The sequence below is a fragment of the Cetorhinus maximus genome, chromosome 13 (assembly GCF_964194155.1).
Source record: "Cetorhinus maximus chromosome 13, sCetMax3.hap1.1, whole genome shotgun sequence".
Classification (NCBI taxonomy): Eukaryota; Metazoa; Chordata; class Chondrichthyes; order Lamniformes; family Cetorhinidae; genus Cetorhinus; species Cetorhinus maximus.
This window is the reverse complement of record NC_135891.1, coordinates 109,706,679-109,733,260: the sequence shown is the minus strand read 5'-3', so window position 1 is coordinate 109,733,260 and position 26,582 is coordinate 109,706,679. Positions and strand designations below refer to the sequence as shown.

At 45.8% G+C, this 26,582-nt stretch overlaps 2 protein-coding genes across 4 annotated transcripts in view; one reads left to right on the top strand and one right to left on the bottom strand.

Annotated features, from left to right (window-relative positions):
* LOC144688935 (guanine nucleotide-binding protein subunit alpha-14-like) overlaps window positions 1-26,582 on the bottom strand; it is an 85,161-nt gene that overhangs the window by 16,244 nt on the left and 42,335 nt on the right. For all 3 annotated transcript variants that reach the window (XM_078555985.1, XM_078555986.1, XM_078555987.1), the window contains 2 exons: window positions 14,246-14,430; window positions 2,818-2,972 (listed from right to left, as the gene is read on the bottom strand). In XM_078555985.1, coding sequence (XP_078412111.1) covers window positions 2,818-2,972; window positions 14,246-14,430 — 340 coding nt within the window. The remainder of the gene's footprint in view (window positions 1-2,817; window positions 2,973-14,245; window positions 14,431-26,582) is intronic.
* The window catches only part of LOC144688937 (TLE family member 5-like), a 647,395-nt gene continuing 637,986 nt past the window's right edge, over window positions 17,174-26,582 (top strand). Inside the window, exon 1 of the mRNA XM_078555989.1 lies at window positions 17,174-17,186. The gene's annotated coding sequence lies outside the window, so the exon portion shown is untranslated. The remainder of the gene's footprint in view (window positions 17,187-26,582) is intronic.

Sequence of the window (26,582 nt, the reverse complement as noted above, 5' to 3'; positions counted from 1 at the left end):
ACCCACCATGATCACTTTAAACCCTAACCTCCCACCCACCTGCCCCCCTAACCTACATTCCTGGGTTTCCCAGCTGCTTCAAGCTTCACCCCACCGCATCCCCACCTCCCTATAACTATCTGGGCCAAGGTTCAGTTTTTGGATGGGTATCAGCAACTGCTCTGCCTATCTGATGACTAATCACTAATCATGTGATAGGCAGTTCATCATTTGGGAGGGGCACAAATCTGCATCAGCACCTTCAAGGTGGGGACTAAATAGGGCAGGTCAATGAAGCACTAATGGGGAAATACAAAGAGGATGCAAAGCAGCAAGGAATTCATCTTGAGAAAGTCTCTATGGCTTAAAAATCCCTAAAGGAATGAAGTAAATGACAATGCTACATCTGCCTCCAGTTTCCTGTGACTGCACCTTATGATCCCTTTTTGTAGTACCCCCAATGGCTGCTGCCAAACCTGCCACACCCATAGTTTGTCAGGACACAGAGGTGACAGCACTGATTGACAGAAAAATTCTATAGGGGTCCAAACTGTGTCATTTGAACCCTATTTAATGTATTAATGAGGCCACTGCCTGTTCCTGAGGGAGCACAGACTGCATAAATCAGGGCCGGGCCGAACATTGGAACAGGCGAATAGCCAACTTCAAAGTATCTATGATTCTGTTTCTGCCTAAGGAGGGGGCAGTAGTGAGAGGAAGATCCCACCCATTATTTCAATGGGAAGTAAGTGGCGAATTCAGGAAAACCAATTACTGTAAGTGGTACTGAGCAAATTGTTGGAACTTTGGGTTGACAAGTCCCTGGGTCCTGATGGACTTCATTCTCGGGTCTTAAAAAAAGCGGCTAGTGAGATAGTTGATGCCTTGATTTTAATTTTCTAAAATGCCTAGATTCAAGAAAGGAACCATTAGATTGGAAAATAGTGAAAGACAGAAAGCAGGAAACAACAGGCCAGTTAGCTTAACCTCTGTAATGAGGAAACTGTTAGAGGCTATTATTAAAGATGCTATGGCAGGGCACTTAAGGCAATCACATAGAGTCAACATGGTTTTGTGAAAGGGAAATCATGTTTATCCAATTTATTGAAGAGAAATCATCCAATTTATTGGAGTTCTTTACTGTGCTGTACTTAGATTTTCAGAAAGCATTTGATAAATTACCACATAAAAGGTTACTGTGGAAAATAAATGCTCATGGTGTAGATGGTAACACATTGGCATGGATAGAAGATTGGCTTGCTAACAAGAAACAGACAGTAGGAATAAATGAGTAATTTTCTGGTTGGCAAGATGTAGTGAATGTGTGCCGCAGGGATCAATGCTGGGGCCTCAACATTTTATAAGATGAAGGGACCAAAGGTATTGTTGCTAACACCTGAACACCACCATCTGGAATTTCCCCTCCAAGTCACTCACTATCCTGACTTGGAAACATATCACCATTCCTTCACTGTTGCTGGGTCAAAATCCTGGAACTCCCTTCCTAACAGCACTATGGGGGTGTACCTACACCACATGGACTGCAGCAGTTCAAGGCAGCAGCTCACCACCACCTTCTCAAGGGCAACTAGGGATGGGCAATAAATGCTGGCCCAGCCAGCAAAGCCCACATCCCGTGGGTGAATAAAAAAGAAATTATAAATTTGCTGATGACACAAAGATAGAAAGGAAACTAAGATCTAAAGAGGACATAAGGAAGCTACAAATAGATATAGATAGGTTAAGTGAGTGGGCAAAGATCTGGCAAATGGAGTATAACGTGGGAAAATGTGAAATTTCAGGAAGAATGAAAAAGAAGCATATTATCTAAATGGTGAGAGATTGCAGAGCTCTGAGGTGCAAAGGGATCTGGGTGTCCTAGTGCATGAATCGCAAAAAGTTAGTATACAGGTGCAGCAAGCAATTAAGAAAGTAATAGAATGTTATTGTTTATTACGAGGGGAGTTGAATACAAAAGTAGGGAGGTTATGTTTCAATTACACAGGGTGGGACCACATCTGGAGTACTGTGCACAGCACTGGTCTCCTTATTTAAGGAAGGATGTAAATGCATTAGAAGCAGTTCAGAGAAGGCTTATTAGACTAATACCAGGAATGGGCGGGGTTGCCTTATAAGGAAAGGCTAGACTTTTATCCACTGGAGTTTAGAAGAGTAAGATGCGATTTGATTGAAACCTATAAGATCCTGAGGGGTCTTGACAGGATGGATGTGGAAAGGATGTTTCCTCTTGTGGGAGCTAGGAATCACTGTTTAAAAATAAAGGGCTGACCATTTAATACAGAGATGAGGAGAAATTTTTTCTCTCAAAGGGTCATGAGTCTTTGGAACTCTCTTCCTCAAAAGGCGGTGGAAGCAGAGCCTTCGAATATTTTTAAAGCAGAGCTAGATAGATTCTTGATAAGCAACGGGGGGATGGGGGAGGGGGGGTGAAAGGTTATTAGGGGTAGGTGGGAATGTGGAGTTGGGGTTCCAATCAGATCAAGGGGCTCAAGGGGCCGAGTGGCCGACTCCTGCTCCTAGTTCATATCTTTGCATTTCACACTGAAGCTAATAGATATATAGGAATAGTTACCATGGAAGACCATTAAACCACATAAGTCAGTTCAAAAGGCAACTATGTGTAATTCTGGAGAACGATGAGATTGAGAGTCGGGCAGCTGGATGCTGAGATCAAATAAAAACAGAATGGAATTACTGAGGCAAATTTCCTACATTCCTGAATTATCAAAACAGGCAGCACAGACAGAATTAAAATGCAATGACTGACATTGTTGTTCATTCTAACTGAACTGAAAGGGAAAAAAAATAAGGACTTACTAATTTGTAGAGTCAAGCAACTGGTACTCCCGACGCCGTTCATAGCATGCCCTTACTCCTGGATCATTCCATAAGCTTTTAATCGCATCCGTATGCAGTCTTTCAAGAGTAGTGATTTTATAGGCTTCTAACTCCTTTACTACCTGAGAATTTTCCTGTTAAATTAAGTAAGAATGTAAATGGTAGAAGTGGCATGGATTTGATTCACTGACTTTTGTTCCTTGGCTTGTTATGAAGCATGTTCGACAAATTCTAAATGGTTACCACAGCAGGAGTTAATCAGAAGGAGGCGGTATAGCACCATTACTGGAGGGAGGGTGTAATTACAGCGTGACAAGTTTACATAAGCATTTCCATTTTAAATGTCGACATAGTGGCCGGGACTTTCCTTGCCCACTGGCATTGGGTGTGTTTGGTGTCATGGGTGGACAATATGGCGAGAAGACCAAAAATCAGTTTCACGATGTCGTGAAACCAGTTCGCGATCGTCTGCAAAGCCCGCCAATGGCGAGGCGCGTTTCTCGCAATCGGACGTCGGGAACCTCATTGTAATGCATCTGCATTTCATTATAAGCCGAGCCCGCAGGAATAATTCCCCACCACTGGATCGTCCGCCTATGCCGGTGTGATTGCACGTAAACGTGCTTCACAACAGCACATAAAAGGTGTGCACTTGATGGGCTGCACTTTGAGGGGAGCTCGGAGATGAGTACACAGTAACGTGGTGGAGCGCTCGCCTGGGTCGCCTGTTGGGCTTCAAGATTGAGGTGACTTGGGGGGTGGGTGGGCAAGGGCTGCCCTGCGGTTGAGGTGACTTGGGGTGAGGGGCAGGCGTGGGAAGCGGCCCATGTATTAGGGAAAGCTTGTATAAAGTGACCATTCCTTTGCAGCTGAGACAGTTCAGGCACAGCCACACTGTTATGATTGGAGTCGAACCTCTAGATTCCCTGCCCACTCAAGCAACGCAGACGCATCAAAGTGCCACCAAGTGCCCCAGAGCTTTTCACCCCTTGGGCACAGACTGCAAACTAATGAGCATTTTAGTGGACTGCAGAACAGTTGGACGACTGGGCACATTGTACAATCTCCTTGCTAAAACTGGCCATGGAGCAGTCACTGGTGGAGGTGCTCACAGCCCCTTGCAATGTCAGCATCCCGGTTTGGACCAGTCTCCCCCATGGTTCAAGCTAACAGTGCAGTCCTGCAGTGCGGGTTAGGAGAATGCCTGTGCCTGAGCGGAGAGCACAGCATGCAGTCCAGTGGGTAAAGTTGGCGCCAACCAGTCGGTGGAGCGGGGCAGAGGTGGGTGGAGTTTTGGGCAGCCACGCAACGCACTAATCTCCGGCCATCCAAGCGGTAGCCAGCACTCTCCGGGATGTGTTAAGGGGCCTTCAGACTGAACAAGGCAGTTTCTTAGTACACCCATGATAACCCACGCATCTCTCTCTTTCATCCTGCAGGAGGAGTACATTAGGATCATGCAGCCTGGTGACCAATAGAGAGCGAAGACAATGAAGGAGACAGTGACTTAGGCACGTGCCTGCGCAGAGGGAGGAGCAGCACCCTCTGGAAGAAGTTGCAGCTGGGGCTCCTGCACACGCCACCGAAGAGCCACAGTGAGCAGTCGCTGGTCGGTGCCTAGCAACACCCAGGGTCTATGGATGCCACCTTTCATTCTTGCAGATGACCGGGAACCAGTGTCGCCGAAGACTGCGCATGTCTAGGGAACTGGTCGGTCACGTCTGCCAGCTACTTCAGGATTTGGCGCCATGGAGGGCACCCACTGCCAGTGGCTGTGAAAGTGACAGAGGCACTCAACTTTTACACCAGTGGCTCCTTTCAGGGCTCCAAAGGTGACCTCAGTGGAGTATCACAGGCCTCCGTTCACAAATGCATCCATGAGGTCACAGATGCCATCTTCGCAAGGGCACACAACTTTGTGCATTTCACCCAGGACCAAGGCAGCCAGGATGCAAGAGCGATTGGATTTGCCCAGATCTCAGGTTTCCCACAGGTGTGGGGTGCAATCGACTACACTCACGTGGTGCTCTGATCTCTGTCAAAGCACGTGGTCAACTATGTCAACTGCAAGGGAATGTGCAGCTGGTGTGCGACCACCACAAAGGCATCCTGCAGGTCTGCGCACAACTCCTATCTTTTCAGTTGGACACAGATCCCGGATGTCTTCCAGGGCACACAGAGGCTGCAGGGATGGCTCCTTGGAGACAAGGGCTACCCACAGAAGATATGGCTGATGACACCCATGCAGCGGCCTCAGACTGCAGCAGAGTGACGCTATAATGAGGCTCATTCTGCAGCTCGCACCTTGGTGGAGCAGATCATCGGGATGCTGAAGATGAGGTTCCAGTGCCTGGACCGGTCTGGTGGAGCCCTGCAATACAGTCCGCAGAGGGTGCCATGCATCGTCATCGTCTGCTGTGTCTTTTACAACCTGGCGCTGCAACAGGGTGAGGAGCTGGAGGTAGATGCCGACGGGGATGAGGGTGAGGAGGTCCTCAAAGATGATGACAGGCATGAGGCCCTCGCACTGGCCAGATGAGGCAAGCATGCTTGGAAGGCCCTCATAGCTGCTACATTTGTGGAGGATGATGATGACCTGCAGTGAGGAGACACCATTGATTCTCACATCGCATCTATGAATATTTGACTCCAGTCTGGCTTACGGCAATGCACATACCCTCTGGAGTATGCTCCTGATGCAGTATAGGCCCTAATAGCCACTTGATTGCAGGAGGATGATGATGGCATGCAGTGAGGACACCCCATTGATCTTCACATAGCCTTTGAGAATGTCTGACTCCTGTCTGGCCGAGGGCAGCTCGCTTGCGCTTTGTGATCAGGGTCATATCATGGAGATGCAGCCATGAAACTTTAAAAGCATCTGATCCTTTACCACCTTCAGCACCTGACCCCTTCAGGAGCACAGCATCAGTGGTCACAGATGCTGCTGTGATGGGGGCCAGCCCCTCCTTAAAAGGTGCTGAGAGCACACAGAGAGAATGAGAGAACTCTGTGGTGCCTGCCCACAACATTCTGGCAGCAATGACCAGCACCATTGAGGTGCAGGCATCAGTAATGAGTCCAGGGAGTGAGAGGCTGGACCATCACTTTGGTCTGAAGGCTGCACAAAGCACAGGGGAGAGGCCCTGGACTGAGACACCTGCCTTTATCTTGTGCAGAAAGGTTTCACATCTGAGTGACACGAACACTGTTCATCAGAACAAGGAGCCTTAGGCAGGGAGACATTCTTGGGTGTATATTGACAATAGTGAACATTATTATGTACAAGTGATTGACCCCCGTGCCCAGGCTGTGCAACTACATCTTCTTAACTTTCCTAAACCTGCCGCTATGTCTTGGTGCTCCCCGGACAGCCACAGCAGAGGTGGAGGCAGCCTGCTGACTGTGACACCCTGTCTGTGATGACCTTGGCGGGCGTCCTCTGGAGGGCCGAGAGTTGGGGGGCCCTGGCCTGCTTTCGGGGTCCTGCTGTGTGGCAGTGGCACCCTCCTCGGCCTGTGAAGCTGGAGCTGCTGATGTCACAGAAAGAGGGGATTCGGATGGGCCAGACACTCTCGGAGTTACCTGGGTGGATGGCCCCGGTGGGCTGGTAAACCTGCTGATCCTCCTCCCTATGGGTGCCCAAGGGCTCCTGGCTGACTCCTTGTGGAGAAGGGATGGCTAGACTGAGATCGAGCTGCCCTGCACCTCTCTTGTGTACACGCTGTTGGAGGCCAGCTATGGCATCAGTGATAGGGTTGAGCCCTTGCAGCAGTGCAGGAGCGGAGTCCTGGAGCAAGGTCTCCATGGCGGCTGCCATCCTACCAGTGTTAACCTCGGTGCATTGGCAATGTTGGCGCTATCACCTCAGCCTGAAGACAGACGGACTCCTCCATCATGCCTTGCAATCTGAGGAGTGCAGCGGACATCCCTTCCTGATGTTCCCGAGCTTGCCTTTGCAGCTCCAGCAACTGTGACATGACCGAGTCCAGAGGCTCCTCACCTGACTCGGATTCAGCAACGTTCTGACCTCCAGTGCCGGGGACCTGGGAAGTCCCTGCCGCCGTCTGCTGTGGATCAGACAGTGCGATGTGCTCACCAGATTGTGACCCCGAGGCTACTCTAAAGCTAGGTCCCACCGAGGTGTGTGTCTCTGTGCTGGTGGACAGTGTGGGTGAGCGCTGTGATGAGACTTCAGGGAGGGTGCCTCCAGATTCTTCTCCAGAGGTTTCTTTGGGGCTTGATTCAAGGCCCTGGGTCATGGACCCTGTCGGCTGTTTCTCAGTTGTGCCTGCAAAAGCAAGGGGAAGTAATTGGTGCATGGCAGTGGCCTGTGAAACAGGACACATCACTCACAGCATGGTTGTCTGAAGGATGTTGCACTGCTGGATCCTCACCTGGTAGAGCAGCGCTGACCTCACCATCAGCACAGGACCGGTCCCGGTCATTGCCGGCCAGCTGGATGGCTCTGTTTTCAAAGTCCATGAGGACTTTGATTTCAGGCATTCCTCCACCGGTCTGCGACCTCTCCCTCATGTTGTGTACCAGCTTGTCCTGCCTGAATAGAGATGGAGAGAGTGTAAGCAGGACGCCTGCCCGCCAGATGGTAAGTATGCCTGGCACGTGTGGGTGGTGAGTCCCATGGATGGGATGAGGACAATGAAGATTTGCGTGAAAGAGTGAATGGTGATGTCCCTTGAACCAGCAGTGAGTGAGGGCCCTGTGGGTGTGTGATGGGTTTGTAAGTGTGTGAGTTGAAAGTGATGAGATGAGTGACTTACCCAGGCGGAACAGAGATCATTTATCCGCTTGTGGCACTGGGTGGCTGTCTTCTTTTGAAGGGCATTGGCACTGACCACCGCTGTCACTGCCCCCAAGCCTAGTTGGTCACTCTGCTGTGACCAGACCGGGGGTAGAGGATTTTGCAGTGGGCCTCCGTGGTGTCCAAAAGGCATTCCAGTGATGCATCATTAAACCTGGGGGCCGCAGTCTTTTTCCCTTTTGCGTACATCTTCCCTGTAGTAGTCCTGGGCTGGAAACACTGAGACGTGTGCGCGAGGCTGGACTTTTAAATATGACGCCTGGCATGATGAAGCAGCGAGGTGATGGCGTGGCGGGTGAATGACAGCCTGCCCACCATGGAAATGGCATGTTTCCCGGGGACGTGTAATTAATGCGGCGGGTTTGGGACGATTAGCCATGAAAAGCCGCCATTGTGGCCGGCGGGTAAAACAATGTTTTACCTGCCCACTACTGCACTTAGTGCAAATCTGGGACGATTCCTCCCAGTGTGTGCCAACATAAAAATAATAATGGAATGTAAAACTTTAAAATTGGGACTGAATTACATCCATGCACCCTGGCCAATTATCTCCCACCCTCTAATTATAATTCATTGAAAGATTACAATTGTTATTAACAAATATCGCAGGATATGAATTAGTAATAAATACATAATCTTACATCTGGAGCATTTCTTGTCAGTTTTTCTCTTTGATATATAGATAGAGGGTTGTGGGTTCATGTTCCACTCCCGGAAAACCAAGAACTGTGATTGTACTCGAAAGAAGTTGCAATCTGTGACTGTTGGTAACTCGAAAGAGTTTCCTTAAAGTTTGCTGTGAAACATTCATTTTCCCTTCCATAAACCAACATGGCGGCTAATTGTGGCCACCCATAAATTTTTATTTTATTTTTATTTGCTTTAGGAAACCTCTTCCTGCCCATGGATGAGGTTTCCTAAAAAGTGCAAAGGTTGGACGGGCAGCAAAATATTTCTTTTAATAACCTTATTAAAGGCCTTAACAGGCCTTATAATTGTCGGCGGGTGTGCTGCCGACTCCAGCACGCCTGCTGACCGAAATATCGCGGGACTGCAGGTTGACCTCAGGACGCTCGCCCAACGTCAACATGTATCATTTTACACTCAAGTGGATCGAGCACGCACCCACCCGCCAAGGTTAAAATTTTGCCCTCAGAGTAAACACAATTTAAATGGGTAGATCAATTGCCTGATAATGAATTCACATGTTTATTAAGTTTGGGAAGTTTAATTTGAGCGATTAATATTGTATGAGTTTCTTTCCTCCAATTAGCAAAGCTACTCCAAGTCTGAATTGACTGTTCTGTCGGTATTTTTACACGTTAACACTATTCATGCATATTCCTACACAATGTTAATGTAATTAGCAGTCAGTTTGCATGGATATTGCTAATTGAAATAAGGACTATCCAAGCATTTCTGAAATGCCTGACACTGACTATCTAACTAGCACACTCCATACAGCTGGAATATGAGGTATTGGTTACTCCCTACAGCTGGGCTATGAGATAATAATGGAAGAGAGCCCTGAAATTCTATCGGTCACCCCTCCATAAGAAGCTTACCTCCAGTTAGTTGTGTCAGGCAGCAGCACTTGCCTGATCTGTAATCGCTTTGTTTTGGCTCAAATGAAATAAATGAATGCTGGGAATCTGAGGTAAAAGTACTGGTGAAAGTGGACAGAATTTGGAAGAAATGATGTTGGAACTCACTTGAGACTATCTTTCCTTTCCAAATCTTGGCTGACGTGCCACATAAGCAATCTGTTTCTTGTCTTGTTGCCATTGGCTTGCAGGCAAGCAATGATTTGTTAAAGACCGGGTACGGGAGCTCCAACCCCAAAAAAAACTCAATTTTAACGAAATTTCCTCAATTGAAATCTCCTGTTAATATTTTACTATATTCATCAATAGATTTTGCTTTTCAAAGTATTTTTGTGCTTAAATAGTTACATTCTTCAACCATTAATCAAAATGTTTGCAAAAGTTTTAACAGAGAAATGGTTCTTGGTGCAATCTTCTGTACAGTACATGGACAAAGGAATTATTGCTATCATTAATAATTTAATATAAAAGTAGAGATGAGTATTAACAAGAAATTCCTGCACTCTCTGCTTTTTCCTGTCCAATTACCAATAGGAAGATTTTCACTTCCGTTGCCCTAACAATAGTTTAGGAGATGTGGAGAGGACATTTTCTCTTGTGGGAGAATCTAGTACTAGGGGCCACTGTTAAAAATAAGGTTCGCCTATTTAGGACAGAGATGAGGAGAATTTTTTTCTCTCAGAGGGTCGTCAGTCTTTGGAACTCCCTTTCTCAAAAGACTATGGAAGCAGAGTCATTGAATATTTTTAAGACAGAGATAGTTAGATTCTTGATAAGCAAGGGGATGAAAGGTTATTGTGGGTAGGCAGGGATGCAGAGTTGAGGTTACAATCAGATCAGCCACTGAATGGCAGAGCAGGCTCGAAGGGCCAAGTGGCCTACTCCTGCTCCTAAGTCGTGTGTTCATATGTTTGTATGAACTTGGCCATCCTGTTTAACCATGAGCTGGTATAACCTTTCATCCCCTTTATTACCAAAACCACATTCTTCCACCTCCTGAGCAATGCTTGCCTATACCCAGGGTTCCACCACCGCTACTGAATCATAAACCCATGCATTTGTCAGTTCAAGTATTGACTTAGCAAATGCATTCCTTACCGATATCCCTCTCTCCACCCTTTGCAGATCCAAGCCTCCTTGCTCCCTTGTCCTCTTCCCTACAACATCCCATACAGCTATCACCCTAGGCTCTACATAGTTTCACTACCAGTCTGAATCTCCACAAATCCAACTCCAAGATCCTCAATTTCAAAGTTCACTGCATGGGGTCTCATTCTGCCCGATCTTATCTTCTCCAGCTACACGCAAAGCTCACTACCCGTCAAACCTCTGAATTCAAGTTACTACTTCATCCCTACTCCCTCTGCTCCATAAGAGGCTGATTAAACATAAGAACATAAGGAATAGCAGCTGAAGTAGACAACCTGGCCCCTCAAGGCTGCACCGCCATTCAACACAAATGTGATTGATCATTGACCTTAACTCTAATTTGCCACCTGCTCTTGGACAATCATTACGCCCTTGACCTCTGGAGTTCACTCCTTCCTACCTTTTTCTTCCAATCAAAAGGCTTCTAAGGAAAATATTTCTGTGACCATTTAGATGACTCCCTCCAAAAACCCACCCCTTTCCTGATGCTGTTTACGTCTCCACTTTTTGAAGTGTTTTGAGATGCTTCCATGTGACAACTTCTATATAAATGCGAGTTATCAAATGCAATTCAGGGAACAGATTGGAGTAATGAACTTTTCCTGCCTGAGATTTGGGTTCATGGGATGAATATCTCTCCTGACATCTAGCTATGAGACCTATGGGGCTTTAGGCAGTCTCAATCCTGCTCTTGGTGGGCTATGGGTCTATAGCACAAAACTAACTCTAATTTGCATTAATTGGCAGTGTCACTCAAACAGGCCTAAGATTGATTAGTGTAGTGAAGTGAAAAATGCGATGCTGTTGCATTAGACATTGCTTCTTTTCTCCAGCAAAGACTGAGACCCCGTTCTTGTTTTGTTTCTAGACACCAGGTGCTGGTAATGTTTCTGCTGTGGCCATTTACAGTTCCTCTCCACTCATCATTTGTATCTTTACTTGTCATATTCCCACCCCCCTATTCCCTTGTGTCAACATTCTTTTATCATTTAATCGCTCCTGCCTTCCACCCGATCAACAAATCTTCCCTTTGGTTGTTTCTAGCCCTCCCCCATCCACCCCCCACACCTTTCCCTGCCTCTGTACTTGCTTACAACTTGTTACATCCCTAACTTTTGCCAGTCCCAACAAAACGTCATCGGCCAGCAACTCTGTTTTTCTCTCCACAGAAGCTGCCTGACCTGCTGAGAATTTCCAGCACGTTCTGTCTTTATTTCTGCGGCCTACTGTTGGGGTCGTGCAGGCCTCTCTGCATCGACCTGTACAATAGTTGACTCAACTTGACAGCGCTCGGTGCTAACGTTAGGGAGTGTTTCAACACCAGCATTCCTCACTATGGTAAGCATGAAAAATAAAAAAAAGCAGAAAGCACTATATCGCCTGACACCAACTTGAAGGCATCCTTGTGCATTCACAATCGCCTATCTTTGCATCCGCCTGCCCATGTGCCTTTTTACCCGATGTTTGAGTACATATTAGTGCTGAGAGGAGTTCAAGTCTACCTCAATGTTACCCCAATCTCAGGCTGAAAATAAATCTTGAAACAATCAAGCACTAATCAAATGTGATCAATTATTAGGGGTTAATCAATTAGCGCACCAAAAACTGTACAGAATATGCCATTATATAGCAGGATATGGGTTTCTTACCAGCCGCGTAAGTAATTTTATGACTGGAAACTGAGGTGGGCAAATAATATGAAATTGACATTGTTGACTATATAATTAATAATAGACTATAATGATATAGTGGAAACTATATTATTGAGTATTAAATATGGTATGTTATGATATGGTAGAATATAGATTAATGAAGATTAATGTGATGGGGACAGGGAAAGAAGGTTGTTGGAGATTACGCATAGTATGTAATATGTGGGAAATATTGATACAGGCACTGCAACTGTACATTGGCAGGAAGTACACCCTCTGCAACTGTGGCATCATCAAATGCACCCCAAAGGGAAACAGGAAAAGGTCCTTGAGCCTTACTGTAAAGTAATTTCTTGCTCTTTGAATGGAGATATCCAATGCCTGGCATAAGTACCCATGAAAGAGATACTTCAACAATGCCTAGTCTCACTGTAAAGAGAACAAAAGAGCACTGATAACCTTTCAAAATGTTAAGTACTTTATCATGATGTGGTCTCTCCATTACAATCCCTCTTACAGAATAGAATAATTTTAGAAGTGAAGCAAGAATGGTTTTCACTCTCTCGGTATGAAGTAAAATGTGAACATAGCCCTACTGTGGCTGTGAATGTATAGCATTTGTAAGGGAAATACATTGTTAATAAGGTCTAAATCTCCCTTTCCATGTTCCTTGTTGTCACAGCTGATAATTGCTGGCTACCTGAACTAATACACTTTACTGGCAAAAGCAAATAGAGGATTAATGGTGTGAGATTACCCACTTGAGATTGTCTGGCAAGAAAATAATTTAGTCTGAGCAATTACTTCATTCAGCCAAACAGGTAATATTTCTGTCAGTATCCTGTTCCTTTTTGCACATGCAAATTAATATTGAAACAAAAATGCCTGTTGACACAAAAGTCCCTGACCTCATCTTCCTCCTCGTTCCAAGTACCTCTTGTTTATAGATACATTCTGCAGTGAAGAGCCAATCTTCTGCTGTACATCATTCTCTCCAAAATTCAGGAAAACGTTCCAATATTTTAACATGTAACCCATCCCATATGAATCAAAAAGCAGCACTTTCAAAATAAATTGTTTTGGATTATGGGCCTCATTGATTGCCCATCCTAGTTGCCCTGACAACGTGCAGCTGGGCCTTCTCCATAAACCGCTGGGTTCCTTGTGGTGGTGGGATTCCCACAATGGTGTCAGGCAAAGAATTCCAAGACAGTGATCCAAAAAAAACAAAGGAACGTTAAGGATATTGAATGAGGGCAACTTGACGATGATGGTACTTCCAAGTTGCCCGTCTTGGCGGAGGGATTGAGGGTGAGTGAGGGGCTGTCAAAGCAACTTTGGTGAACGCTGCTGTGTATCTTGTAGATCATAGACACAGTAGTCACAGGACAGTGGTGGTGAAGCTTCTGGATGGAATCCATTGACAGGAGCTTCAGTAAATCAAACTGCTGAGTACTAGACACTTTAATGGGTGAGTCCTGCCCTTTGGACAGCACAATAAGCTGAGCTCCTGTCTGCCTGTTTCAGGTGAATGCTAAAAATCTCATGTAACTATTTGAAAAATACCAATGAATTCTCCTGGTGTCTGGCCAACATTCCCCCTTCAAACAACACCAGCAAAGAAAAAGATTAACTGTTTATTCATCATTTGCTGCATGTGCAATGGTGATAGCAAGAAGTGGCAGACAATTTTTACTGTCTCACAATGATTTTTATTAATTGTGGCACCGTACCAATATTCCTCCACATGCAGTTAGGTGTGGCTGATAGACAAGGCTCTCAGTCAATAGACTGAACTTAGAAATTCATCCCCTGCCATCCTTATTTCTTAGGGACTCATACAGAAGATGAAATAGAAACTGTTGACGTATAGACAGAACCATCCTCACAGAAAACAAACAATTGTAATAAACTTGAGCGCAGGATGGGTTTCTTGTAAGGAACAGTAAACTTTATTTATAGACTCCAGGTGAGGCTACATGCTTGTTCCAAGACAAGGCTAAAAAGCTCCACCCCTAAGATTCCCCACGCTTAGGGCTCATTCGCCTCTACAGTCACATGATCCCCATAGCAGTAAGAAATGGGTTAACTTACAATTACTACAACAATCCCAAGAAGGAACAAACTAAACCAGGAAGCTTACATCGGTCATTTTATAACATCATTCATTTTGATCTTACCTTATTTCCCTGCTGCTGGTATTGTATATTCAAGGTGTCCATTGCTCTTACAATGGACTGTATTGCAGTGATTATGTTCTGGTAGACCAACTTTGCAAAGGCTTTCCTCTCTTCCTCTGAGTATCCAGACCCATGGATGATTCTCATCTGTTTGATGAATGTGCTTTTGCCACTTTCTCCAGTGCCTGGTTTAAAAGAGGCACCAACATACAGATTAGACTGCTCAATTATTACAGAATAAGGAAAACTGCCAAAGCATCCACGAGGAACAATCGAGTTCGACATTGTCTTGCACCCAAATCTGCTACACGGTGAGTCACTGATCTCAAAGCCATCCTGTCACTGGAAAGACACGGCTGGAAAGGGAGATGTTTCTCCATGGAAAAGGAAGGGAAGTTCAGGGAAGCACACCCAGAAACCTTGGTGCATGTCTCCTGCAGCTTGTCTGAACTTGGAAAGGTAAACGCTTTAATAATGCTCTGTAAGGAGAGAGGGAAAATATAGAGCTCCAAGAGCATAAACAGGAAGAGGCTATCTGACCTGGTGGGATTGAGATATACGGCTCTTTATTTTTGGGTTGCTAGGCTGACCAGACTAGAATCAAAATCTCAAACACATCAGCTACAGTGTAGTTTAGTGAAGTGGTTTTGGTGCTGGACTAGCAAGCCTAAAGTCAAATGTTCAACTCATTTTACGGCAAGTTATAAAACTGAAGCATAATTTGTGTGTTAGCATCAGAAAAATTGACCATAAAAGCTGTTAGATTGTCTAGAACACACGCTCCAAGGTAACTAACCCACATGACTCAAGTTCAAGGTGACCTTGATTTAAAAAAGGCCTATTGCTATAATTTCAGGGCAGCTATAAATAGGCAATATATGGCAGCCTAGCCTCCCAAAGAGTCAACTGTGGCTTGGTGTTAACAGTCTTCCCTCTGAGTCACAGCTGTGGTTTCAAATCCCACTCCAGGAACTCGAGCATAAGATCTTGCCTGATGCTCCAGTACAGTAATAAGGTAGTGCTACACTGTCGGATGAGACATTAAACTGCCTTTCCTCTCAGGTGGATGTAAAAGGTCCCATGGAACTCAGTGAAGAAGAGCCGGGGAGTTCCTCCCAGTGTCCTGGCCAACTTAATCCTCAAACAACACTTCTAGGCAAACAATCTGGCCATTATCACGTCACAGTTGGTGAGGGCTTGCTACGCACAAATTAGTTCCCTGCATTGCAACAGTGGATACACACTTCAGAAGTACTTCTCTGGCTTTGAAGTGCTTTTGGCACATCCGGTGGTTGTGAAAGATGCTACAGAAATGCAAGTCTTTCCTTTATTCTTTTTTTCATTATTTCTCGACAAGAAATACAAAACAGAAAGGGAGAGTGACTTTTACTTGGTTGTCAACAACTGTGCCAACCAGCGGGGAAGAAACTCAAAAAGTGAGAGCAATGTAAAAAACATATGACAGCACTCGGAGTAGCAGAGCAAGACACACGCATGCAACCATCCTCCCATCTCAGCCCCTCAAACTCCCAGGGCAATGGATGTTTTGAATGGTGGGTGGTAGTATCCTCCCAGCCAGATGGTGAGAGAAACAGACTCAGCTGCTACATAACTTCATTCCTGCCATTTAAAATAAAAATGAGCACCATTTTGTGGTTGACTGGCCATACTTAAAACTATTTTGAGCATTGGCTGGATCAGGTGCAAACAACAAGGTAATTATTTAAAACAAAACCAGAATTACCTGGAAAAACTCAGCAGGTCTGGCAGCATCGGTGGAGAAGAAATCAGTTAACGTTTCGAGTCCTCATGACCCTTCGGCAGAACTGAGTATAGTTAGGAGAGGGGTGAAATATAAGCTGGTCTAAGGTGGGGGGGGCGGGGGGAGAGAGAAGTTGAGGGTGGGGTGATTGTGGGGATAAGCAAGCAGTGATAGGAGCAGATAATCAAAAGATGTCACAGACAAAAGGATCAAAGAGGTTTTGAAGGTGGTGATATTATCAAAGAAAAGTGCTAATTAAGAATGGAAGGCAGGATACTCAAGGTACAGCTCTAGTGGGGGTGGGGTGGAAAGACTAACAAAGTTTTAGTTTTAGATTTTAAAATTATTATTATTAAAGTAATTATTTAAACTGTTTATCTGTTGCACACTTATTTCCAAACATTGAGATGAATGGGAAAAGGAAATGAATGCATTCTCCATGCACTGTCAGTAATATGATATACAGTTGCAGAATAACAACATGTGCCACTGACTATGCTATCTCCTGTTGATTCATGAGTGCCTACATAACAAGTCATTTTAATACACAGCAATTACATTTAAAATATTTGGAGATATTTCTGAAGATCCTTTTCCTTATTAAAGTATCAGTGCATGTGATGCCAAATCATCCTGACTCATCAACGTTCTGATTTGATAAATAAGGCAAAATCATTAAGATTTGAAATCCAATTCAAAACTCCTCTCCAATGCACATAAGCGTCTTTCATTAACTCATATTATAGGCTCAGACCACAATAATGTAGAGTAAAGAAACTACGATTCAGTTGTGCACAGTAGTGCTTTATTCTATATATCTCTGCAATTGTGGTTAACTGTAGCTCCCTTATCATCAACATGACCAAAAAAGCAGCATACTCAGCACAGGCAATGCAACAAAATGGAAGGATAGGGCAATAATGGGCTATTTAATGAAAACGTTGGCTGGGATTTCCTGGTCCCGCCAGCAACAGGCAGCATCACAGGCGGGACGGGAAAATTTGGAGAGCCGGTAAAAGTCAACATCTCTCCAAATTTTCCCATCCCACTCACAACAATGCCCATCAATGTCGGCGCCAGAAATCCTGCCCTTAGTTTCTACATACATTGGAGAGAAAGATAGAGATAAAGAGAGGGAGAGACAGACAGAGAGAGAGTGAGAGAGACAGACAGACAGAGGTTTTTATATGTAGAATCACTTCCCATTTTAAAAATATTTTGCTTTCCCCTTTTACACGATTCTCTGTCACCACTCGGCTGAGTGGTTTAGTGTTTGGTGCCACTGGTGACTGTTCTGCATAAACGTGGTTGATCTTTGTTCACATGATATATTCTTAGCCTTTTAGTTCCGCATGGAGGATGTGATATTTAAACGGTACAGTACTGTGGTCAGACCACCCTGTGAATGCTGTTGTGTCTCATTCGCAAAGGTGGTATCAGGAAGTTATTGGGCCTTTGTTAATGATGCAGAACAGAACACCAAAGCTGATTCCTTGGGTGGAATCGTCCGCGCCCGCTGACATTGGGCGTGTTTGGTGGCATGAGCAGACAAAATGGTGAGAAGGCCAAAAATCGATTTCACGACGTCATGAAACCAATTTGCGATCGTCCGTTCTGCCCGGTGTTGGTGGGCCACGTTTCCCATCATCGGACGTCAGGAACCTCATTGTAATACATCTGCATATCATTATAAGTCCAGCCTGCTGGAATGCACCCCCCACCCCCCCGACACACTGGATTGTCCGCCCACATCGGTGTGATTGCACGGTGACATATTTTACAACAGCATTTATAAGGTTTGAGCTTGGCGGGCTGCACTTTGAGGGGAACCTGGAGGTGAGTACACCCGGGGTCGCCTGTTGGACTTGAAGGTTGAGGCAACTTGAGGCGATTGAGGTGTGTTGTGGGGGTGTGGGGGCAAGGGCTGCCCTGCGGTTGAAGGTAGCGCACAAGCACATGCGGGGTGGGCAGGCAGTGTGGGCGAGGGAAGGGGCCCATGTATTAGGGAAACCTTGTATAAAGCGACCATTCCTCTGCAGCTGAGACAGTTCAGGCGCAGCCACATTGACATGATTGAAGTCGAGCCTCCAGATTCCCTGCCCAATCAAACAACGCAGAGGCATCTAAGTGCCACCAAGTGCACCAGAGCTTTTCATCTCTCGGGCACAGACTGCAAATTAATGAGTCTTTTAGTGGACTGCAGGACAGTTGGACAACTGGGCATGTTGTACAATCTCCTTGCTAAAGCTGGCCATGGGGCAGTCACTGGTGGAGGTGCTCACAGCCCCTTGCAATGTCAAGCATCCTAGTTTGGACCAGTCTCCTCCATGGTTCGAGCTAAGGGTGCAGCCTTGCAGCGCGGGTTAGGAGAAAGCATGGTTTTTTTAACATATTCTTTTCAGGGGATGTGGGCATTGCTGACTACGCCAGTATTTATTGCCCATCCCCAACTGCCCTTGAGAAGGTGGTGGTGGGCTGCCTTCCTGAACTGCTGCAGTCCATGTGGTGTAGGTACACTCACAGTGCTGCTAGGGAGGGAGTTTCAGGATTTTGTCCCAGCGACACTTAAGGAACAGCAATATATTTCCAAGTCAGGATGGTGTGTAGCTCGGAGGAGGGGAACTTGCAGGTTCTCATGCATCTGCTGCCCTTGTCCTTCTAGGTGGTAGAGGTTGTGGGTTTGAAAAGTGCTGTAGAAGGAGCCTTGGTGGGCTACTGCAGTGCATCTTGTAGTTGGAACACACTGCTGCCATTGTGCATTGATAGTGAAGGGAGTAGTGGTGGAGGGACTGAATGTTTAAATTGGTAGATGGGGTTTCAATTAAGCGGACTGCTTTGTCCTGGATAGTGTTGAGGCTCCTGAGTGTTGTTGGAGCTGCACCCATCCAGGCATTGGTAAAGTATTCCATCACACTCCTGACTTGTGCCTTGTTGATGGTGGACAGGCTTTGGGGAGTTAGGAGATGAATTACTCACCACAGAATTACCAGCCTCTGATCTTGTAGCCCCAGTATTTATATGGTTGGCCCAGTTCAGTTTCTAATTAATGGTAACCCCCAATGACTGGGAAGGACTGCAGAAACTTGGGTTCTCTTCAGCTTTGAAAGTAGATGACTTAGAGGGAACCCCAGAGTGTAGTATAAGGGTCTGACACATAAAGGATTTATGTGGGACTGAGTAAAGTGCTGCCCACAGTGATGTAAGAAGGAACATGACTCAGATCCAGGGGTCAGTGTGCTGTTGAGCAGACACAGGTTAAGACTTAAACATGAAGATAGCTCCTTTGCCTGTAACCTTTACTGTACTTGTATAAATCGTGCTACTTGTTAATAAAGACTTACAGTTACTGAAGACTACGAAGGCTTCTTTAAGAGACACCGTTTTGTAACCAACACCCTCCCAAAATGAGAGTAGAGCCAGATGACTGGTTCAAATTGGTGAAAGGCACATTTCCATCTGATGCTACGAAGTTGTTTCTCAAGCACAGAATGATGTAATAAATTTCTCTCGTCAGGCGGGTGTGGTGGGTGGGCCCGGGAGCGGCAGCACAACGGTCCGCCGCCTGCAATCAGGCCCTGACCGCGATTTCACGCTGGGCTGGCCAATTAACAACCAGCCAGCATGAAACGCGTGCTGAAACTCTCAGCGCTGCCGGGGTGGGGGTGAGGACGGTGAGCTCGAAAGTTAGCGCAGGTGCAGGGGAGCATGCAGAGAGCTGCCTCAGGGAGCAGAAGTACTTTAAAATCAACCAATAAAGTTTATAAAAATCCAGAAAGAATGTCCACACAGCAGTCTCAATCACCCTATCATGTGGATAACAAAACTGCTGTACATTTTTAATTTTTTTAAATTAACATCGGAAACCTCATCCTGCTGGTGGATGAGGTTTTCTCAAAAATCCAAAGGCCGCTTGGCCTATTCGCTCGCCCGCCCGCAAGGTTGGACGGGCAGGGAAAAAATTCACTTCAATGAATTGATTAGTGGGCTTAACAGTCCTCTTAATTGTCGGCGGGCGTGCTGCCGACTCGCGCGAGTGGCCGCCGACCAAAATATCGTGCGAGCGTGTGATGATGTCGGGATGCTCGCCCAACATCATCACGCGCTATTTTACACCCGTGCGTGTCGGGCGCACACCCGCTCGCCAAGCTGAAAATCCTGCCCAATGATCTTCAGAATAGCATAAGAGGCTGTTGGGCGCTATGATGGTGGAATTGCGGGTTTTTCTGGTAGGAAATCCTGAATGACCTTACTTATGTCAACCTTTCCTGTAAAAGCAAACTCCCAACTGCCCTCTGCAGTCCAAGGGCAATTAGGAACGGGCGACGAAATGTTGGCCTTGCCAGCGACGCCTACATCCCATGAAGGAATTTTTTTTAAAAAGTTAAATTTGTAATGATTGACCATTTCGGAAAAGGAGCTACTCTGCAATGAATTTTGAGGCTGTAGGGATGAATATAATTTAAGATGATCAAAAATTTCAATGGGTCCAATGGTCATTTTCTGCTGGAGGTGGGAAGAGTGTTGGCTGTGGAAGGTAGCAGGACAGAGATGAGTGGTGGAGGATTTGACTTTTTAAATATTCTCACATCTTATTTGATTGGTTTAGAAAATCATCAGTTATTGATGCAAAACTTCCCGGCAGGTGGATATAATTGTGGGTTTGACCCTTGTGAGAGGACAGATTGCACATTAGCTGGTGGGAACAGGCTCTGTAAACTGAGTGGACTTCTCTCATTCCAGATTCACAATGCGACCCGTGCCTGCCACATCTGTTTTTTGTTTAAAAGCGTTATTTCCAATTCTCATTGATCGCTGAAGATGTAGGTTTTCAAACTGGGGTCCATTTTTCTAATGCAGTAAAGTGTACCATAAACCATTACATTCACGCAACAGAAGAGTCAAATGATCCTTGAGGAAATGGAATCAGGATTTAAAGCATTTTATTTCAGCAGCTGGGAAATCACGCGAGTGCTCGAAGAATATGTACGACTGCCAGTAGACGTTTTGTTTTCAAACAAGTGCGTGACAAGGGAACCTGTTCAACTGCATTGTGATCCCAGCAGTCAAATTAAAGGGAGTTCAAATATGACTGGTGGAGTTACAGGCATTTACTGTACATGAAAACAATTACTTTTTGCTTAAATCACAGGGGTAGCGGTTAAGAGTTACAGAAAATATGTTGTCCTTCATTCTTTGAATGCAGTCTATTGACTACATATCTTTGGGCCAGATGGCTCAGTGAGCTTCAGAGAAAAGAGAGGGTTAACTTGTTGTGAAAGCACTTTCATTAGCAATTTAGTCCTCTTGAATCTCTGTCAAGGCCATATGATCTTCCCCCCAAACCCAAGCTGTATACTGTCCTTAACAAGCCTCCCATTAGATCCAGAAAGAATTCTGGAGCAATACGGTTGGTCAATTTGTTTGATATTACAACAAACCTGTACCGGATTTTACACATTTTCCAAGACATTGAATTAACCAAAAATATGTATGAGCACGTACAAATCTATTGCTTGTACCCATGCCTATCACATCTTTCCGGATGTTTGATAAACTATATAATGGGTGGATATTCCTTCCGGGGAAGACAGGAGGAGGTGACCACCCAGACTAAGCAGGAAATAGCTGACAGTGTCAGCAGAAGGAGTGTGCTGCATAGAAACTGGATCCTGCACTTGATGCAAGGGCTGTGCAACCCCTAACCCCCAGGACAGGCCTTTGTTTATTCGCCCTCCAGCAGACTTATCAACCGAGAAGCCTCAGGGCACATGCTTCCCCTGAGCATGGGTGGAATGTGTGCCCAGGGCACTTACTGACACCTCACAATGGCTCAGGGCCATAGTGCTGTTGAGGTCCAGCCAGCACTGAAACATGCTGCTTCCAATGAATAGGAGCAGCTGACATTGATCATAGAGGACAGCAATGCCTTTTCATTGCCTCTCTTTTGCCCTTGCAGAAGAATCGGGTTCATTGTGCCTACGAACGCACCCAGACTAGAGGAGGGGTACCCTACCTTTCATGGAAGAGGGGAAGTCATGGATATCACCAGGGTGGTGAACGACGGGCATGGCAAGAAAAACATTGGTGATGATAATGGTGATTAGAGAGGGCAATGCATTCCTTAAGGGTGTGGATTGCAATCCACTGCGTCCAACGGCATTCCGAAGACTGAGCTGCATCGGGAGCCTCAACACTGCAGAGGCTTCTGCTGTCCAAGGCTGGTTCTCATGATCGCTTCCTGCGTTTCCTGGAGGTGTAAACATCCAAGAAAAGAGGCCAACTCCCTCATCATCAGTAGGCCAAGCAGCGGCAGCAGAGCTCAGAAGAACCACCTCACACCTTACAAGCGCACTATCCATCAGTGCAGATACAGTCACCTCAGTGAGTTCTCGTGTGTGGTTTGATAGGATGGCATCGGGTGATGAGCACTGTTATGTTCTGCTCTTTGACGTAACCATATCAATTGTACGCCTTAACTGGTAAAACAATAATGTGGCTTCTTTATTTGATGATAGGACTATATACTGTACAATAATAACTAGGAGGCGAAGTATTGTACACCTGACTCCTACTGCTGCTGCTTGTAGACTGAATACAAGTCATGGGACTAATACATCACATCCTGTCAAGGTGGTAGTGATTGAGGATAGTCTCTCCTAAAGGTATATGTACCTATCACAAAATCTCCTTTTCCTAAGCTAAAGGTTTCCCTTTAAAGAATCAAACTATTTACATGATAGGAAAGGAAAGTGGCCTGAGTAAACCATTGCACAAACTTACAAGTCTCTGAAATGTATCGGCGGTTTGCTTACCCATCCAGATCTTGTCATGGTGACTCTTTGCTGGAAGCTGCTGTACATCTTCAGGATGCTGGGTATGGCTGTTTTGTTTGTGTTGCGTCTTACACTGTGCTCTGTTCGCAATAGGGTTATTCGGTGTTTCTGGTTGTGGTGTTGTTCTTATATGTCATCTGTTTCATCACACTGTCCTACCATTTGGTGTTCATACTTGACACAATCTTGGTTCTGGGCATATGCCAACAGTTTCACCTGGATTCTAGGTGCCATCAGTTGGGTGTTGCACTTGAACTTTCTGTCCAATGTTCAGGTTGGATAATTTGTTACCCATATGCCAGTCGTAGGCATCTTTCATCTTCTCCTGTTTATCACTCAGTGCATCGCGTACCTCATATCACAAGCAGCATGGCATTGGTGTGAACAAGGAGGTGGCAGAGGCAGAGGCAGCTCTGGGCAATCCCCCCTCAGAGGTGGGAGGACAGACATAGCCCAACTGCTCAGTTGGGCACAGATGCAAGGACCTCAAGAGACACAGGCGAGGAGGCTCTACCAAGACTATCAGCAAGATGTGCTGCCACATGTTGGCGTTCCCTAAGGCAGTGTGGGATCATGGGCGGAGAATGGAGGAGCTGTTCTAGCTAATGTGTGTCACCATGGCTCAAGGTTTTGAGCACGTGAACTCTGCCATTGAGAGAGCAGCCAAAGTCATGGAGAGACATATACAGTAGCACCTGAAGTACATGCACAAAGTCCACACTGATGTATAAAGGATGCTCGCCACACTCTGCAGCCTGAATGGGTCAGTGACACTGTTGGCACAGGGATGTCTAGAAGAGCTGACCGTTGTGCCCCAGCTGTTGCACCCCTCCTGCCATCCAGAGTGCCAACCAAGGACTGAGGTTGAGGAGGATGAGGGTGCCCCATTCTCACTGAGCATCATTATGATCTTCAGTCACCTTCAACTTTCTGACAGAGAAAGCACCTGGGCAGCAGGACCCAGTGATGGAGGCTGCCCCTGCAATGACGCAGGTGTACTAGCCTCTGGAGACACCTACCCTGGCAGGTGTACTAGCCTCTGGAGACACCTACCCTGGCAGGTGTACTAGCCTCTGGAGACACCTACCCTGGCAGGTGTACTAGCCTCTGGAGACACCTACCCTGGCACCTCCACAATGAGAACGACTATCACGTGCTTCTCAGCCACAGGGTCCTCCAACTCCTCCAATGGCCACAAGGGGAGCACCATGTAGGAGCAGCCAAGTGTAGAGTCCACCATGTCCGACAGAGCATTGAGAGAGTCAGTTGGGTGCCTTCTTCCTGCTACTGTGCTCTATTCTCCTTTATGATCACAATGTAAATAATGAGACTTGAAGTCACACATGTGAGTCTCCTTTTATTAATGGCGGGACAAGAAAAGAGGTATAAAGTGGGGAAGGAGATCAAGGGACTGTCTATGGTGACAGTGAAACCTCTGGACAGATGTGCATCCCTCATTGGAAGTAAGCGTCTACATTTTCTAGGCTGCCTCTTCAATGGAAGTGTTAGTGAAGGCACCTCAGAATGGGTTCCCCGCCATACTGTTCCTCCTGAGTCACAGAGAATCTGTTGAAACGGGCCCGAATCAGATGATTCTGCAAATTGGCGGTGTCCTGACAAGATCCTTGATCCCCATGGCAGGCCGGGCCACCTCCCTCTGCAGTCAGGACAGCACGGTGTTCTGCATCCCCCTCCACCTCCTCTTTCTCTGCTGAGCTGTGTCCTTCCAATTCACGGCAGCTTTTCCCGCACCGCTGGCACAGGCCAGTTTCACCCGTCTATTCTTCAAGGATGAGTGTTTCATAAAGATTATTACTTTGTTTTATGAATGGAGCCTTGAGCAACTTCTTTGGGGTTAATTGGACATGACTGGCAGCCACAAAAGCAAAAAACTGAGAACCAATCTATGGCCACACACTAGTGTGCAGCTAGAGGATGTTTGGAAGGATTACAAAAATAATGCTTGCACCAGGGAACTGCATTTGCAGGGAGTGTTGGTTCACTATAATCTTACAGTACTAATTCTCTAATCTGTCCAACGCCCCTGGACAGGGAGCAGAATATCCACCATATATCCTCAGAGAATATAAATACCCTCAGTGAGGTACTTGCTCAGTGATTTCCATCACAATTGGATGAAGTGCATGACCCAAAGCATAAGAGAGGGATGGAGACACAGAATGAAACATTTTTCCACATCCTTCTGTGTCAGCCTATAGCGCAAGTTAGATGCAGGACAAAATCCCACCTACAAGGAACTAACAAAACATCCCTCCCCAGCTTTGGATCAGAACAGTACTCCCTCTCTAAACAGGATATTTCCTGTTTCTTGCATCAAACCTACTTGTGAAGTTTGGAGTGAGACTGGCACACAAACTAAAATGTGGTGGAGTCAGAGTCATGGAATGTGGGTTAAGAGCAGTCAAACTGGTTTCACTTAAGACTATTACTGCCATCGGATGAAAAAATCTTCAGGCCATGGATCTAGGTTGGAATTCAACTTAGATCCAGAAATTAAAGGGCCATGTTCTAACCTGTACGATATCCCTAAAGGTTACTGGTGTCAATAAAATACTGGTGTCAATAAAACAGCTGCAAGGGATACTCTATTTTATTCAAAACATTGAATATAATTATGCACAACTTACCTCAGAATTCAACTTTAAAGTGTAAACTAATTATGTAGTTAATTTAATTAATTAAATTTAGTTAATTAATTTCTCTGTATTCCGTGGTTGTGGTAACTGAAGGTATAGCCTCTCCTGCTGTCTACCAGGGGTCACATGACCTTCCGTTAAGGCTCTGACCAATGAGCCCTTAGTGCGGGCAATCCGGGGGTGGGGCTTCCTGACAATAGTCCTGATAGAGCTTTTCAGGTGCTACATGCTCAATGTAATAAAGTTCATCTGTTTCCTGTTGAAACCTGTCCGCTCTGTCGAGTCATTACAGTGGTGTTATCTCTTTTTGTTCAGAGGTCTCAAGGCCCAAAGCCTCTACTCAGGATGCCATCTAGGTTTCAAGATTAGTAGGGGAAGAGCAGATAAATGAAGGTACACCAGTCAGCTCAGCTGGTATTTGGGGTTTTAATGATCCGTAGAATGTGAAGGGAAGAGAAGGCTGAGGGAGTCCTGGGAAAGAACGAACTAGTACATCAGATGGTACAACGTATGTAATCGCAAAGCAATAAGGATGTTAAGAGAAAGATGATTATGTAGGATAGAATGTTTGGAGCTTAGGAGGAATAAATAGGAACATTCAGACAAACGGTGACTATTGTACTATCATAGAATCATATAGCATAGAAGGAAGCCATGCAGCACACCATGGGCAGAATTTTGCCGTCGGCAAGCAGGGGGCGGGGCCCGCTCACCGATGCATAAAATGACGCGGAATGATGCCGGGTGGAACCCCTGACGTCACCACGCCCCATTTAAATTTTCAGGAAGGCGGGGGCGCAGCAAAATCAGCTGCCACTTGAGGCCATTGACAGGAACATTTAATCAATTAAAGGACCTGCCCGTCCAATTTTAAGGCTGGCGGGTCAGCCAGGAGCCCCGGCGGGAATTAGAAAAAACATGAAACCTCATCCAGCGGCAGGATGAGGTTTCACGTAGGGTTTTAAAAATTGTAATAAAGTTGTTCTGTAAATTATGAACATGTCCCAACTCATATGACACTGTCACATGAGGGGGACATGTAAGGGACTTTTTTTTTTCTATTTTTAATATTTTTAAAAGTCCAG